At 33.5% G+C, this 14513-nt stretch overlaps 3 protein-coding genes across 6 annotated transcripts; 2 read left to right on the top strand and 1 right to left on the bottom strand.

Moving 5' to 3' along the window:
• Window positions 1-504: 504 nt before the first annotated feature.
• On the bottom strand, window positions 505-7455 carry Cep97 (centrosomal protein 97kDa). 3 transcript variants are annotated; one of them, XM_087410853.1, is made up of 13 exons: window positions 7327-7455; window positions 6912-7063; window positions 6277-6435; window positions 6092-6193; window positions 5750-5946; window positions 5398-5481; window positions 4978-5273; window positions 4693-4782; window positions 3555-3758; window positions 2884-3483; window positions 2675-2807; window positions 2378-2600; window positions 505-2300 (listed from the first exon to the last, which is right to left on the bottom strand). In XM_087410853.1, the coding sequence occupies exons 1-13, from the start codon at window positions 7337-7339 to the stop codon at window positions 1719-1721; spliced, it is 2835 nt and encodes a 944-aa protein (XP_087266979.1). In that variant the 5' UTR covers window positions 7340-7455; the 3' UTR covers window positions 505-1718. The 3 variants fall into 3 exon arrangements, with proteins under 3 accessions (XP_087266979.1, XP_011068775.2, XP_087266982.1); XM_011070473.2 differs by lacking the exon at window positions 4693-4782; XM_087410856.1 differs by lacking the exon at window positions 4693-4782 and having other exon boundaries at window positions 3555-3779.
• Window positions 7456-8308: 853 nt separating this feature from the next.
• Window positions 8309-13923, top strand: LOC105154754 (putative RNA-binding protein EIF1AD). Of its 2 annotated transcripts, none has more exons than XM_011070472.2 (3): window positions 8309-8547; window positions 12692-12967; window positions 13598-13923. In XM_011070472.2, the coding sequence occupies exons 2-3, from the start codon at window positions 12698-12700 to the stop codon at window positions 13799-13801; spliced, it is 474 nt and encodes a 157-aa protein (XP_011068774.1). In that variant the 5' UTR covers window positions 8309-8547; window positions 12692-12697; the 3' UTR covers window positions 13802-13923. The 2 variants fall into 2 exon arrangements, with proteins under 2 accessions (XP_011068774.1, XP_011068773.1); XM_011070471.2 differs by having other exon boundaries at window positions 8516-8645.
• tam (DNA polymerase gamma, catalytic subunit tam) lies at window positions 8504-12646 on the top strand. The gene is made up of 2 exons (XM_011070470.2): window positions 8504-8645; window positions 8714-12646. Exon 2 carries the CDS (start codon window positions 8768-8770, stop codon window positions 12518-12520), a length of 3753 nt encoding a protein of 1250 aa, XP_011068772.2. The 5' UTR covers window positions 8504-8645; window positions 8714-8767; the 3' UTR covers window positions 12521-12646.
• Window positions 13924-14513: the final 590 nt, after the last annotated feature.

Below are 14513 nucleotides of genomic sequence, written 5' to 3' on the forward strand. Positions count from 1 at the left end.
TTTATCAGATAATGTTTCAATATCAACAACTCAATTCTTAATATTGCCAAAATTATTAGAACATATCTTGATAAAAGATAGCATGAATTAAAGTTAAAATTTTCTTTTGAAAAATTATTTGCAAAAATTAAATCAAATTAAAATAAGTTGTAAATTTGAATATCAATTTTCGATATTAAAATATAGTGTGTAAAAGATAAAAACTTATTTTAGGAGAGCAAATAAATCATGAATAGCTCATACTTTTTGATGAAATATTTTTTTCTATTAAGATTAAATTTTCGAAAATATTTCAAAATGAGCAAAAATTTCAGTCGTATCTATCTCCGTTTATTTATTCCAACTTCAAATTGATTTAGAATTATCTTGCATACAATATTTTTAATTTTATGCATGCGTGATTACATCGCAAATTTGAAGCAGCATTGGTGCAGGAAACAAATTAATTGAGAATAAAGATACGGAGATTCAATTATATATGTATAGAATAATACGCTGCAGAGCTGATATATAATATTAATTTATTAAGCTCACGTGTGTGTGCGTAGATCGCAGAATATGAAATTGTTCAATCAATAATTGAGTATTTATCGCGCATACTTATATCAATAATAATGAAACCGATAATTTCAAAAATGCAGTTACATTTTCAATCATGCTATTTAACGATGTAATAGGCTAAAATGAATGCGCTTTATTTTATTTCATAACATTGAGTAATATCTATATAACAATTTTCTTTGAAATATCTACAATGTATCTAAATGTAAAAGCTATTCTATATTGACTAGATTCAAAACATATTTTCTTTTTGCTATTCTTTCTCAATACTTTAATATATCTATTGTATATTAAAAGTAATGCTTCTTTACATATAAATGAATAAATAAATGAATAAATACAAAATTTTACTCGAAAGAGAGCTAGAAACTGATAAAGTAGAGAGAGCTATATTTCATTATATATATATAATATAATCATAAATATAATTTGGTGCATATTTTAATTTAAAAAAAAAAATAATTTTTCTTAAAATATGAAATATAATTTCCTGGAATAATATAAAATTATTCTACTGAGGTAAGAAAGTAACAAATAAATTAAGGAATGCTATTGAATATATAATGCTAATGAATAATTAGTGGAATGCTTTTTTACGGGAACGATTCTCCGAATCAACGAATGGCCAGTTCGGTAAACTTTATGATGTATGTATGTTTGTATGATGTATATTTTATGCTGTATGTATGTTTGTATGATGTACTTATGATGTATGTTTTATGCAATCATTATATATTACCGTCAATAGTCGGACGGAAAATTTCTGAGATTCCTTATGATATACACAAATATATAATGCGCATGTTTTTCACAGAATATATGTATAATCTAAACAAATGTTGCACAAGCTGATAAACGTTGTATATTCAATAATATAATTTCACCTATCATTTATACTGTACTGCTCATATCAATTAATCTGTTTTACTTAAGCTACATAGATACTTTGTTCGGTCAGAATGGCAGCTTGTTGTTCGTGATCGAAGTATCTTTTTTGTAATAAAACGGTTCATAATTAAAATTAAATCCCGTTTTATAATATTGTTACAAATAGAATTATTTTTTGTTATTTACAGTGAGCATTTTTTTCGTTTTTTCTTGCTTCGTACCGTTACTCACAAGGCATATGGCGGAATTTCAATTCGACAATATCAAATCTAGCAGACTTCCTTGTCGTCCCCATTAACCGCATTATCCGCGCAGTTTTCGTAAGCATCTTTTCCATTTTCCGTTTCAATCAAATTATGCAGCTCCTTACACAGCGTTTCCTCGCATACTTCACCATCAATTGTCGCATTCTCGATTATATTTTCATAGTTGTCCGTTTCGTTCTCAACCGCTTGTTTGAGGTCGGATTCTATTATCTCTTCGCAACTCTTGAACATCTCGGGATTCTCGTTTAAAGTTAATACTTCAGGATTTTCATTTGAATTCAAAATATCTGTATTGACTTCGTCATCCGTCGTGTCAGTAGACTGCGACACTTTCTTCAGCACGCTATCCACTAAATTCGATGCAAAACTCTTATTCTCGTTTCCCTCGTGTATCGTTTGATGTATCGGCAGACTTTGCGGTCTACTAGGACGTCCATAGGGAAACGTATTTTCTTCACCTGCTGGCGTATGCACGGCAGATATCTCTGTTTGAGTGGCGACGCCATTATCGACAAGAGCGGGTTTTGGCTTCATGCTGGACATGCAACGCTTTATCTCGGTCATCGAGTCTTGCAATTGTTGAACCTAATAAAAAAAAAATTTTTTAATAAAAAAATTTTACTTTTGTTTGACAAAATACAGAAATCTTTCCTAAAATTTACCTGGGTATGAAGTAGATTGCACGTTTGCGCGAGATTATTTACTACATCCGCATTTGGTTGCAGAGTATTGTCCGTATCACTGAAAGTGTTTTCTCGATTGCCACCCGGTTGTAAACTGACTACTTTCTTCCACAATGCATTAATCGCTTGCATTTGCAATAATTGTAACTTATGTTCGCTTTCGAGAGCGGTTCTCGTGGCTTCCATATCTGTCGACAATTTCCTGTAAATATTTTATACGTGTACATTTTTTTTTATTCGGTAAATAAATTATGCACAAAAGAAATGAAATCTTACTGGATGTATTTATTCGTTCTTATCATGTCAATCGTTTTTAATATATTAGTAGCTTTATTATTAAGATTTCTTGTATGGTAGCCCCTCCACATTCTTTGAATACAGATAGCAGCCTTTTCTGTTTGATCTTGATCTGCAAGAATATATCCATTCAATATAGATGAAATGTTTCATCAATATACTTGCACTTAATATTTTAAATGTTTTACCTTTGTTACTGTCTTCTTGTCTTCTTTGAATAGCTCTATGACGAATGCTATCCAATTTCGCTTGACAGACTTCACTATCCTCGTCGCTGCTCTGAATTCCAGCATCGCCGTCTCTCTCATCTTTGTTCAAATTGCTCTTGAGTCTCTCATTCGCACTCTTCGGTCGCTGTATATTTCTAGCTAAATTAGGACTCTTCGTGCTTCTTTTCGCGGGCAAAGTTTTGCTTTGAACGTAATTATTAATCTTCACACTGTATGGACACTTACTATTAGCATATGTCACGATCGGTTTCGCTATATTTGGTCTCATGATGCTGCAATTTGTCGCGGAACTACTTTTCACGAGCGCGTTCGCCTTTATACAGCTTAGATTCGTTTTTGCCATTGGATTTACAGTGTTTATGATTGGAATTGCCTTTCCATCGCCGTCCATGGATGGTTTACTAGGTATTGTGACTTGACAGGGAGAGCTTAATTTACTTGATGTGGGAGTTTTTGGTAAAATCCGTGAAAGGCCAGACGGTGGACGAAAATCTGGACTCATCAGAGACTCTGGTACTGGTACTAGTTTCGTAGCCGCTTGCAGAGGACTTGATGTCTCTAGACAAAATATCTTTTGTCGTAATCTAATTCCGTTTAATCTAACTCAATCAATTGTATAACTGTCTTACCTTCCATATCTTGCAAATTATTGTTCGATATTTTGTTATTCAATGCCATACCAGTTAGCATATTAGGATCTAAACTTTGAGTCATCAGATTCGACTCATGATCGCCGCTCAATAAACCATGACACGAAGAAACCATAGCATCAGTATGACAGCTGGATACCATTCGGTCTGGCGATTTCATTTTCAAGGAGTTCCTTGAGGAAGCTGACAAAGTATTGTTTGACACTATAATCAACGCTTATTGTGCAATAAATGAATTTTATTATATTTGTAAAATTTATTCGTGTTTGGATAATTTCTGATGCTAGCACTGCTAGCAAAAACATGCACAAATAATATACATATAGTCTACTAATCGAAATTAAATGCTATTTAAAAAAAAACGTGAACATCTTTTCAAATCGTCCTATACTAATATGCTAAATCTTCTAAATATAGCGCCTTCGTGTTGGTATTTTTACTGCTTCATTGGCCAACGTCGTTTGCACTATAAGCTTAAGGAAGCAATTGCTTAAAAAGTACTATGCATGAGATAACTATAGGCATGTGCATGAATCCAGACCAATTAATTCTTGTATGTTTCAATCGTATAATAAATAATTAAATAATAGATTTGTTAAAAGTGATATATAGGAAAAATAAAATATAATAAAAATATAAAAATATTTATATACACATTTACTAATAATGCGATATTAATATACATATATATGTATGTATATATATATATATATATTAGGTGTTGGAATTAATTCGTAGCGTTTTACAAGTGATGGGAAGTACTTTCATTAATGTATTTTTTAATGCTCATGTGAAATAAATAACATTCTTTCATTAAAAAACGCTACGAATTAATTCCAACACCTAATATATAGATAGATATATATATTTTATATATATTTTATATATATTTTATATATATATATATATAAAATTTATGTAAAAGATTATTAAAAATAAATTATACAAGTTTCACTTATTCCATTTAATTTACTGTATTGAATATATAATTGTACTATAAAAAATATGAGTCTTAACACACAAAAAATTTTTTCCTCAGATTCTTACACATTCCTATCATATGTAAATGTAGTTTTATTCAGTATATGATAAATCCTCAATATGAGACCTTGGATACCTTTGCAAGGAATATGGCAGACACAGTATTTTGCCTCATAAAATTTTGGTGATTGTAAGTATTTATCTTCATAGTATGTCAACATTGGCACTAGAGAAAACAGATCATAACTAGGGTGTATGTACTAAAGAACTTGACGACTGGACAATCTAAATTACTACTAGTCCACTTGTCGCAACTAACGAGTATAAACCTAGTTCTAAGAATCCTCGAAAAAAACGAATTCATTCCAGAGTCTTTGGTATGGCACTATGCAAAAAAAAACATGGATTTATTTGGACTCACTAGGTCGTCTGGGAGAATTTGTCCTGTTATGGCTAAGTCTACGTCTAGCAGCTGGGGAAGGACTCATAGTCACGCTACTCAAGCTGTGCACGCTCCCGGTATCGCTCTGTTGATTCAGCTGCTGTTGGTGATGTTGAGCTTTGCTCAGTATAAGTCTAAGTTTCCGGTCCGTCTCGTTCTCTAAAGACTCGCCCGAAAGCGGACAGACGGACGCAAGATATTGAGCAAGTAAGGCATGTTCACCAACGCGGAATTGTCTACCTCGTCCCTGAGAATACAGCCACTCTGCTTTCAAGCTAAGTAAAGTGAGTCATTGCCAATCAGTTTCGATCTTGTCAAAATTAATTTTCATACAATATTAACGGATTAATTTTCATACAATATTAACTACTAAGAAAATGTATTTTTAAGAAAACCCACCTTTCAATAGGATCGACTGCATAACCGTCGATTGATTTTAAGCTCATACACCAATTAATAACAAAAGGCCGATAGTCAAATCCACTATAGACCATTTGTTAAGAATAATATGCTATTGTAACAATGCTACGATTAATATAAACTAATTTTCTTATGTCTAGTAACCATGAAAGCAATATTTAACCGGCAAAAAATAATGCTTGATAATTAAAAAGATTAAATACTATAATAACATATCAGTAACAATAAAATTCTTTGCACTATAATTAATATTAAAAAATAACATCAAGAGAAAGGTCTGCTAATTTCTAAATGGAATAATAACGCATATTATGATTTGCAAAAAGGATACATACTGTTACCTGTTATACTGACACATGGATTGTTAGCAATCGAGAAATTGATCAGATTTTTTAGATTAGCCAAATGTGACATTTCATTCAAGTCAGTAATATTGTTATTCGCTAATGTGAATGTTTCTAAGGATGTGGGCAAGTAGCGCTCGCACTGACGCAGTGTTATTATGCGATTATTATGCAGAAACAGTTCCTAAAATGTAATTTATTTTACAAAAATATGAAAAATATATATCAATTGTAAACTCAATCTATCAAATAAAGCAACGAATTAATAAAGCATTTAATAATTGACGCATTACAATTTTATATAAAAATAAAAATTAAACAAATAATACCTTTAAATTTCGTAGATAAGATATATCTGAAATATGGCTGATACTGTTTTCAGACAAATCCAGGTGCTCCAATTTGGTATTTGTATGTAAATGTTCAATAGACTATAACATATTGTTATTATATAATAGTAATATTACAATTATATAATCAAGTAATCTTACATAATGTAATATATATATCGTACCTTGATATTATTACCCGCTAAACAGAGAGTCTGCAAATTAATCATGTCCTTGATACCTTCTATTGTGAGTATACCATTGTTTGCCAAATTAAGGGTAACAAGATTATGTAACTTTGACACACCATACATTCGTAGTAATTGATTTCTGATTATCGAAAGCTGAAAGCAATAAAACTATAGAATGCAATGTATTTGAACACAATAAACTGTCTTTACATCACATTCACAAAATAACTTCAAGTTATAATTCTGCAAATTATTGTTGTAATCTTATATTATTTATCTTTTTATTATTATAAAATCTAGTTTTAAAATATCTTAAATAAAGAAATAATGATAAAAAGATAACTTAGTATAGGGATAGAGCATAAAACTAAGAAATATCATTGTGCTCCGAAACTATGATTACAGAAACAAATTAATAATTTTACTAGTAATCTTCTAATAATAATTTTGACTTAAATATCCATTTCTATCAATATAAGATAAGCTTTAATCTCAATTTAATTTATTCTTTACCTTTTTCTAATTCGTAGAATTGGGGAAAAAATAAAGAGTAAGTTTAAATCAGGATTAAAGCTAACCTATTGATAAAAATGGACAGAAACTGTGCATTACTTTAATAATTCTATTACCTTCGTAATTCTGTGATAAGAATCCAAATTATCGAGCCGTTGTAAGTCATTGTCGTCAATGATCAACGTACTAATATCAGCGTCCGAGGGACACCGACTGAGCTTCTTGAGGCCTTGGCCGCTCAAATCGAGGGTGTCGCATACCAGAGATTCTGGAAACAAGAAAAGAGCCGTCAGTAACTCGCGAACACATCCTGAAACATTCGCGATGTATGTAAACAGCGGCGACGGGCAAAGCCAGAGTGACAAACGCGAGCAGAAACGTGAGAGTAAATCACGCCGGTACGACAAGTGACTACAATCTCGTGAAGCGCGAGACAAACGATTTCTCGTCTGTAACACATTTCGTCGTCTTGTCACGCTGTAAATAAATTAAAACGTAAAATTAAGCAGCATTCTCGCGACGATTACTAACCCGTCGAAGCCATGATGAACACAATAAACTGACGAACGCCGAGATGTCGTCGCGGTCACGATACGAGAATCGACGTATACGCGTTAGATTTTCGAACAAGAATCTTTATATACGTACATACATATGTATATCTGTATATTTTTTCATATATAACTTATATTATAATTTATTTTTATATTATATTTATTTTATATTATATGTATATAATATATATAGATTAATATTAATATTTATAGTCTTGGCCAAAAATGTTATTAGAATTCAACAGCGTGATATAAAAGACTAATAAGAGTAAAAAAAACCTTAATAAACTCCATTATTCGTTTAACATAAGTACAATTAAAGATAGAAATAATAAATCAAACTATAGAAAATACAAAAGTTAAAACGCCAATAATATATAATATTATTAGACACTTTCTTAACCATTATTTAAAGATTTAGCTAAAAATTAATTTACCGCATTTATAAATTATTCTTTGTTTTTAAAGAACTTTTTAAACTTAATAATGTATGATAACTAATAGATAACAATGCAAATAAAAATATTATATACAGATAAATGAAAAATATAGGTGCCTATACATACATATATATAAAGTTTTATATATATATAGAAAAAATAAATTCATATATATTTGTGTGAATTATATCTTTCGAATTTATTATAAACCGTGAAAGCTTTTATACTTGGATCGCGACTGGTTTTTCTCAACGAATTATGGATACTATTAATTAGCCAATTAATGTGTTATGTATTCATTTCATTATTTGTACAATTATCGCAGAGAAAGTTGTAATTAAAAATAGAAAGCAAGAAGCACATCCGCTATTGATTTTCAAAATCGCGTGATCAAGAGTGTAATATGGCGGCTTTGCGTCTGAAGTTAGGAATAGGAACTGGAACAGGATGGCCAATCTAAGGACGCCGCCTAAAAGTGCCTATCTTTAGACACAAGGTACACTTCAGTGCACGTGGTACATACACTAGTTTCTCGATACTTGTTTTATCGAAATATTACAATTTTATAGAATTTATAATTTCTTTCTGTAGGGGGAAAATCGAAGTTATTAGATAAATTAAATGATGAGACGTATTTTTCATTTGAAGTTAGGCTACATTCGAAGAAATGAAACAGGATAGCTATGATGACAAATAGGAATTAGGATGGCAAACCTGCCTAACAACGCTTAATTTCAGAAGCATCAAATCTCTCAAATGTATGTAATGTTTACTTCGCCAAAGTACAATTTTACGAGATTCATCGAACTATTATTCTCCCAAAGAAAACGCAATTTGTTTAATTCAGTGTGATCAGGTAAGATTTCGTTATTTTTTAATTGAAAATTCAGAGATACCTTCGTAATGTACACGGTGTTTCGACAGCCCCGGCTGTCGAAGCACGTGTCTCATTATAGCCGTGTGATATTGAACGGAGAGATGGTAAAGATGAGACTGAGGACTCGCTTGATTAACATTTGTATTCGACACAAATACAACAACGCGCAGGACGGCATTCATCTTTCCAGGATTCAGTGGAAGAGGATTCGTCTGAAAAACTCCCAAGAATCCAACCAAGAGAATCTAACCTCTAAGAACGACAAATCAACCACAAACTTTCTTCGTAATTCTCCTGTGATACCAGTTAATTTTGAGATGGGCTACCACAAATTATTCGCAAAGTCTGAGAAAGTCGTGCCAAGCAAGTTGAATGTTAATATACAAATATCAAAGAAATCGACAACAGAGCAGAATATATATTCAGATATAGAATCTAACAATAAAAGTACAAAAATTCACGATATAAACAGACAAATAACTGAATCGGATCAACAATTACAACAAAATAAGTCTCAAGAATTAAGGAAATCAGAAAATAGTACAAATATTGATTCAAATGCGAATTCGAAGAATAATGTTCGAGTTAACGAAATAAATATGCAAATGTTACCCGAAGCATTGCACCAGCAATTGTTCAGAAAAAATGATAAAGAAAATTCTCTGTCTGAAGAGGAAATCGATAGCATAAAGACAAATTTAATCACATATGGTATAAACGTGGAGGATGCAACCAGGTTGCCAGACGTGAACTTGAAACTACCAGCTTTGGAAGGAAAAGATATAGAGGAACATTTTTATAATATTGGAAAGGTACAAGCTAAGCCGTATTTAAAAATCATAAGTGATATTATGAACGATATTCCCAAAACGCCAACACAATGGCTCTTCAAAGAAGGCTGGACTAGATATACAGCAGATGGTACAGCAGAAAGCATAGATTACCCTTTAGAAGATGGTCTAATTTTCGACGTTGAAGTCTGCATGAAACAGGGTCCTTTGCCTACTCTAGCCACTGCGGTCAGTGATAAAGCTTGGTACAGTTGGGTATCAAATTCCTTGGTACAAAGTATTAGTCAGTCAACATTTGACACACAGTTGTTTACGCCAAATATGCTTATTCCTATAGAAAGTAGCAAAGAGGAATATGGACATAGACTGAACCAGCATCAGAAGAAACCAAAAATTATTGTGGGTCACAATGTATCGTATGACAGAAGTAGAATTAAGGAGCAGTATTGGTTAAATTCCACAGGAACTCGTTTCCTTGACACTATGTCATTACATGTATGTGTCAGTGGTCTCAACAGTTACCAAAGAGCGCTATTAGTATCTAAGAAAGCAGACATGGAGAAAGAGATCTGGCAGTCTACCACTTCATTGAACAGTTTGATAGAAGTGCATAAACTGTATTGTGGCTACGAGATAAGTAAAGAGGGAAGAAATTTATTTATCGAAGGTACTATTAAAGATATTAAAGATAATTTCAGTATGTTGATGTCTTACTGTGCTTCTGATGTAGTTGCTACTCACAATATACTACGCAAACTATTCCCACTCTTTCAAGAAAGGTTCCCTCATCCAGTTACTTTGGCAGGAATGCTGGAACTCAGTTCAGCATACTTGCCAGTGAATTCCAATTGGCAAAGATACTTGGAGGAATCAGAATCGACCTTTGACGACTTAAATTACGAAGCGAAATTCACTCTCGCCAAGAGAGCCGATGCTGTTTGTCATCTCATGCACGATGAGAAATATAAAAAAGACTTGTGGATGTGGGACCAAGATTGGAGTACACAGAACATTAAGATGAAAAGCAAAATTTCAAAAGTAAAGGCTGCTAGCATAGAGACAAATATAACAGAAAAAACAAAAGAGCAGTCAGACACTAAATATTTATCAGATGATGAGGAAGAAGAAGAGGATCCTCTAGTAAAGGAATTTGCGTATTTAGAGAAAACCAAATATTTATTGCCAGCTAGAATGCCGCACATGCCAGGATATCCAGCGTGGTACAGGAAACTCTGTCCTAAGCAAAGTGAAGATGAAGACTGGGAACCAGGTCCACAGAATATTAGCACTTCCATGCAAGTAGTTCCGAAGCTGTTGAATCTGACATGGGAGAAATATCCGTTGCATTATATAAAAGATCACGGTTGGGGAATTCTGGTACCTTACAGGAACGATCCCGACATTGACACCAAAGTGCCATTGGAAAATCTTTTGGTGCAGTGTCCTTTGCCAGCGCCCAGTCCGTCCAGAGATAGTTCCAATGACGCGATGGCCACCTTGAGCATCGACGTACAAAACGATCTTCACAAGATGGAATTCTGGCGATTTAAAAAGAAGCAGGATAAGTTATACGATGAAATATATGAGGGCACTGGCGTGTGGTGCAACGTCGATATTGACAACTGTTGCTACTTCTTCAAGCTGCCGCACAAGGATGGTGTCAATTTCAACGTCGGAAATCCGCTCGCTAAGGACTTCCTTAACAAGTTTTCCGAGAATGTACTCGCCGGATTGGATGTCAGTGCCGCGGAGGTGCTGAAGATCGCTCGTATGCTGTCTTACTGGCGGAATAATCGTGATAGGATCATGTCGCAACTAGTGATATGGCTGGACAATCACTCTCTGCCCGGTAACGTCAAGAGAACGAAGCGATACATGCGTTATGGCGCGATAATACCTCAGGTAGTCGTTTCCGGTACTTTAACACGTCGCGCTGTAGAGCCCACGTGGATGACAGCATCAAATGCACATGTTGAACGAATTGGTTCCGAGCTCAGATGTATGGTGCAAGCGCCGCCAGGATACAACATTGTCGGTGCTGACGTAGACAGCCAGGAGTTGTGGATTGCCTCGATCATCGGAGATGCACATTATAAACGTGTCCACGGAGCGACGCCTTTCGGCTGGATGACCCTCATTGGCACTAAGTCTAATGGCACCGACATGCACAGCGTTACTGCCAAGGCTATCGGCATTTCGCGTGACCACGCCAAAGTCATCAACTACGCCCGAATCTACGGTGCCGGTCAGAAGTTCGCTCAACGGCTGCTGAAACAATTCAATCCATCTATGACGGATGCCGAAGCTACCTCTAAATCACGCAAGATGTTTGATCTTACAAAGGGTAAAAAAGTATTTTGGTTGAAGCCTGAATTCGTCAATGATGACTTACAAGACATTGCCTACACATCCTCTCAAGCATATAAGATAGCGAAGTTGCATGGCAAAGCGTTACAGGACATCTTCCTGAAGAGTGAATGGATGGGCGGCTCAGAATCAGCCATGTTCAACCGATTAGAACAGATCGCTGGCAGTGAATATCCAGTCACGCCGTTCCTTGACGCCAGATTGAGCCGCGCTCTGGAGATCACTAATACCGACGATGATGACAAATTCTTACCCACCAAAATTAATTGGGTTGTGCAGAGTGGCGCGGTAGATTTCCTTCATCTGATGCTGGTTTCCATGAGATGGCTGATGAGAGATAACGCTAGATTCTGCTTATCGTTTCATGATGAAGTGAGATATCTGATCCCGTTTAAGTATAAGTACAACGCTGCGTTGGCCATGCACGTGACCAATTTGATGACGAGATCATTCTGCGCTTCTAGACTAGGAATGAGAGATCTGCCGATGTCGGTAGCGTTTTTTACCGCCGTAGAAGTTGATACTGTTCTTCGCAAAGAGTCCACTCACGATTGTAAGACTCCATCAAATCCTCACGGCTTACAAAATGGATATGAAATACCGCCCGGCGAAAGTTTAGATGTCTGGGCTGCCTTGAAAAAATCTGGCGGCTCGCTAGGCTATTGGCATGATGCAAAAAATCGCAAAGTTAAATGAGACGCGGATTCCATCCGTTAAAAAAATTGTTACAATCTCATAAAAAGCTATTTAAACAGATGTTATGAAACTATTTTTGTATCGCTATTTTCGAGATAACTTTGTCTCACAATAAAGGAAAATAAATAGAGGCGAGAGAATAAGTTATGTATTTTTAATTTAATTTTATAGATTATAATGTCATCTGTAACAACGAAGCGTAAATACGTTTTTCAAGAGCTCGACGATATGAGCCTCCCTACGGATTCACAAAGCATCGTACAAATTGTGCAGGCGCGCGGCCACAATCTCCATGAAATCGTCACTCCCGCCGGAGAGCAGTACATTGTCTCGATGCCTACTAAGTTTAGACAAAACATCTGGATAAAGAGAGGTGACTACATTGTTATCGAGCCAATCGTGGAAGGCAAGAAAGTCAAGGGCGAAATTGTTAAGATACTCACAAAGGTAATTCACTATCTTATAACAATTTATATTTACAATTGTTAGCGATATCATTTGCTTATCGTCTCAGAGAAATATTCTCTAATCAACATAATTATGAAAAATAATTAAATTTAAATTAATTCTTTTATAAGTATTACAAAATTTTACAAAAACTTATCTTTATGTATACGATATATACAGTGCAAAAAGTATTCGTACAGAGAAAATATTTTTTAAAAAAAACTTTATTTTTAGAAAGTAAATTTTATCCAACGAGAAATGTCATCAAATTGATGTCAAATCAATATTGATAATTTCAATACTAATTTGACGTCGATTTGATGTTTAATTGACGATCATTTCTTGCTGGGTAATTAACAATTTATTCATAAAAAATAAAATAGACTGTATATTTCTTAAAATTATATATACCAAACAGATGTGTATTAATTATAGAAAATATATCAAAAAATTAGTGAAAATTAAAAATTGTATTGTTTGAATGCTCAAAAAGTATTCGTACAGTCGAGAAATTTAGCTTCTAAAATTAGAAATACATGCAAAGCTTGTTTATTTATATTAAAATATAATGTGTGTATGTATATATATATATATATATATGTATATATATATATATATAAATATGTGCAGGATCATATAAAATGGTATCGTGAACAGAATTGTTGGCCGCCAGAATTCGATGAGGATCCAAAAAGGAACGGATGTTTGATAGCAACGAATTATACTACGTGCGATGATGAAGAGCTTTTCGTAAATACGAATAGATGTGCTCCTAATCAGACAATAGACGACAGTGAAAGTGATACAGATTCCAGCGAATCTGATTCTCGTTAACTCAGAACTTGCCATTTTGCATATGATGCAGAAATATATATACATAATTTTATATCTTTGATACATAATTTTAAAAGCAAATTGTTTTGTATATTTAAATAATAAAAGTATTTTTCATATAATATCGAACTTCATCTTATATCTTAGAATTATTATAAAATTTAATTTAAACTTCTTGCAAAGAACTTGAAAATTTTTTTCAGTTATATTCTCCAAATTCTCTACTTAAATTTTTTGTAATATAAATGGAATTTACTTCACTGTACTTACTTGTATTTCCTATAGCTAATAAATTTCGTTTATTATTTTCAATCCAATGGTTTGATGCTTCTTGAGCAATTTTAAAGCTGCTTATTTCTTCGCCAAGAAGATTATTTGATTGCTATTTTGGAGAATTTACGAAGAGGAAATTGAAGTCAAGAAGGTCAGTTACTAGTCGCAGAAAAAGGAAATCTGAAAAATCTGAAGCGTGCACTTGTATATTTGACCCAGTTTTTTATCAAATTTCCTATATTTGATGCACATAATTGATATTGTCTTGGCGTAACTCGCAACTTCGCAGTATACTCACTCGCTAAATTCTATTTCCACGATTTCAGAAAAGTTACTCTTTTTGTCACTCTTTTTTAAAAGTTTCGATAAAATAACATACTCATCCACTTCAGCTGTAACAAACTTACGAAACTGTCAGTTTTGTATTTATGCGGGAAGA

The sequence above is a fragment of the Acromyrmex echinatior genome, chromosome 1, assembly GCF_024713525.1.
Source record: "Acromyrmex echinatior isolate Ae372 chromosome 1, ASM2471352v2, whole genome shotgun sequence".
Taxonomy (NCBI): Eukaryota; Metazoa; Arthropoda; class Insecta; order Hymenoptera; family Formicidae; genus Acromyrmex; species Acromyrmex echinatior.

Bases quoted from the DNA above. Each gene is read 5' to 3' on its own strand.
- LOC105154754 (XM_011070472.2), top strand. From the start codon at position 12,698: ATGTCATCTGTAACAACGAAGCGTAAATACGTTTTTCAAGAGCTCGAC. The intron at 12,968-13,597 runs GTAATTCACTAT...AAATATGTGCAG, and splicing joins TTGTTAAGATACTCACAAAG to GATCATATAAAATGGTATCG.
- tam (XM_011070470.2), top strand. From the start codon at position 8,768: ATGGTAAAGATGAGACTGAGGACTCGCTTGATTAACATTTGTATTCGA.
- Cep97 (XM_087410853.1), bottom strand. The intron at 3,759-4,692 runs GTATCCAAGGTC...ATACTTTGTCAG, and splicing joins CTGCCATATTCCTTGCAAAG to CTTCCTCAAGGAACTCCTTG. The intron at 2,301-2,377 runs GTAAATTTTAGG...TTTTTTTATTAG, and splicing joins GCAATCTACTTCATACCCAG to GTTCAACAATTGCAAGACTC.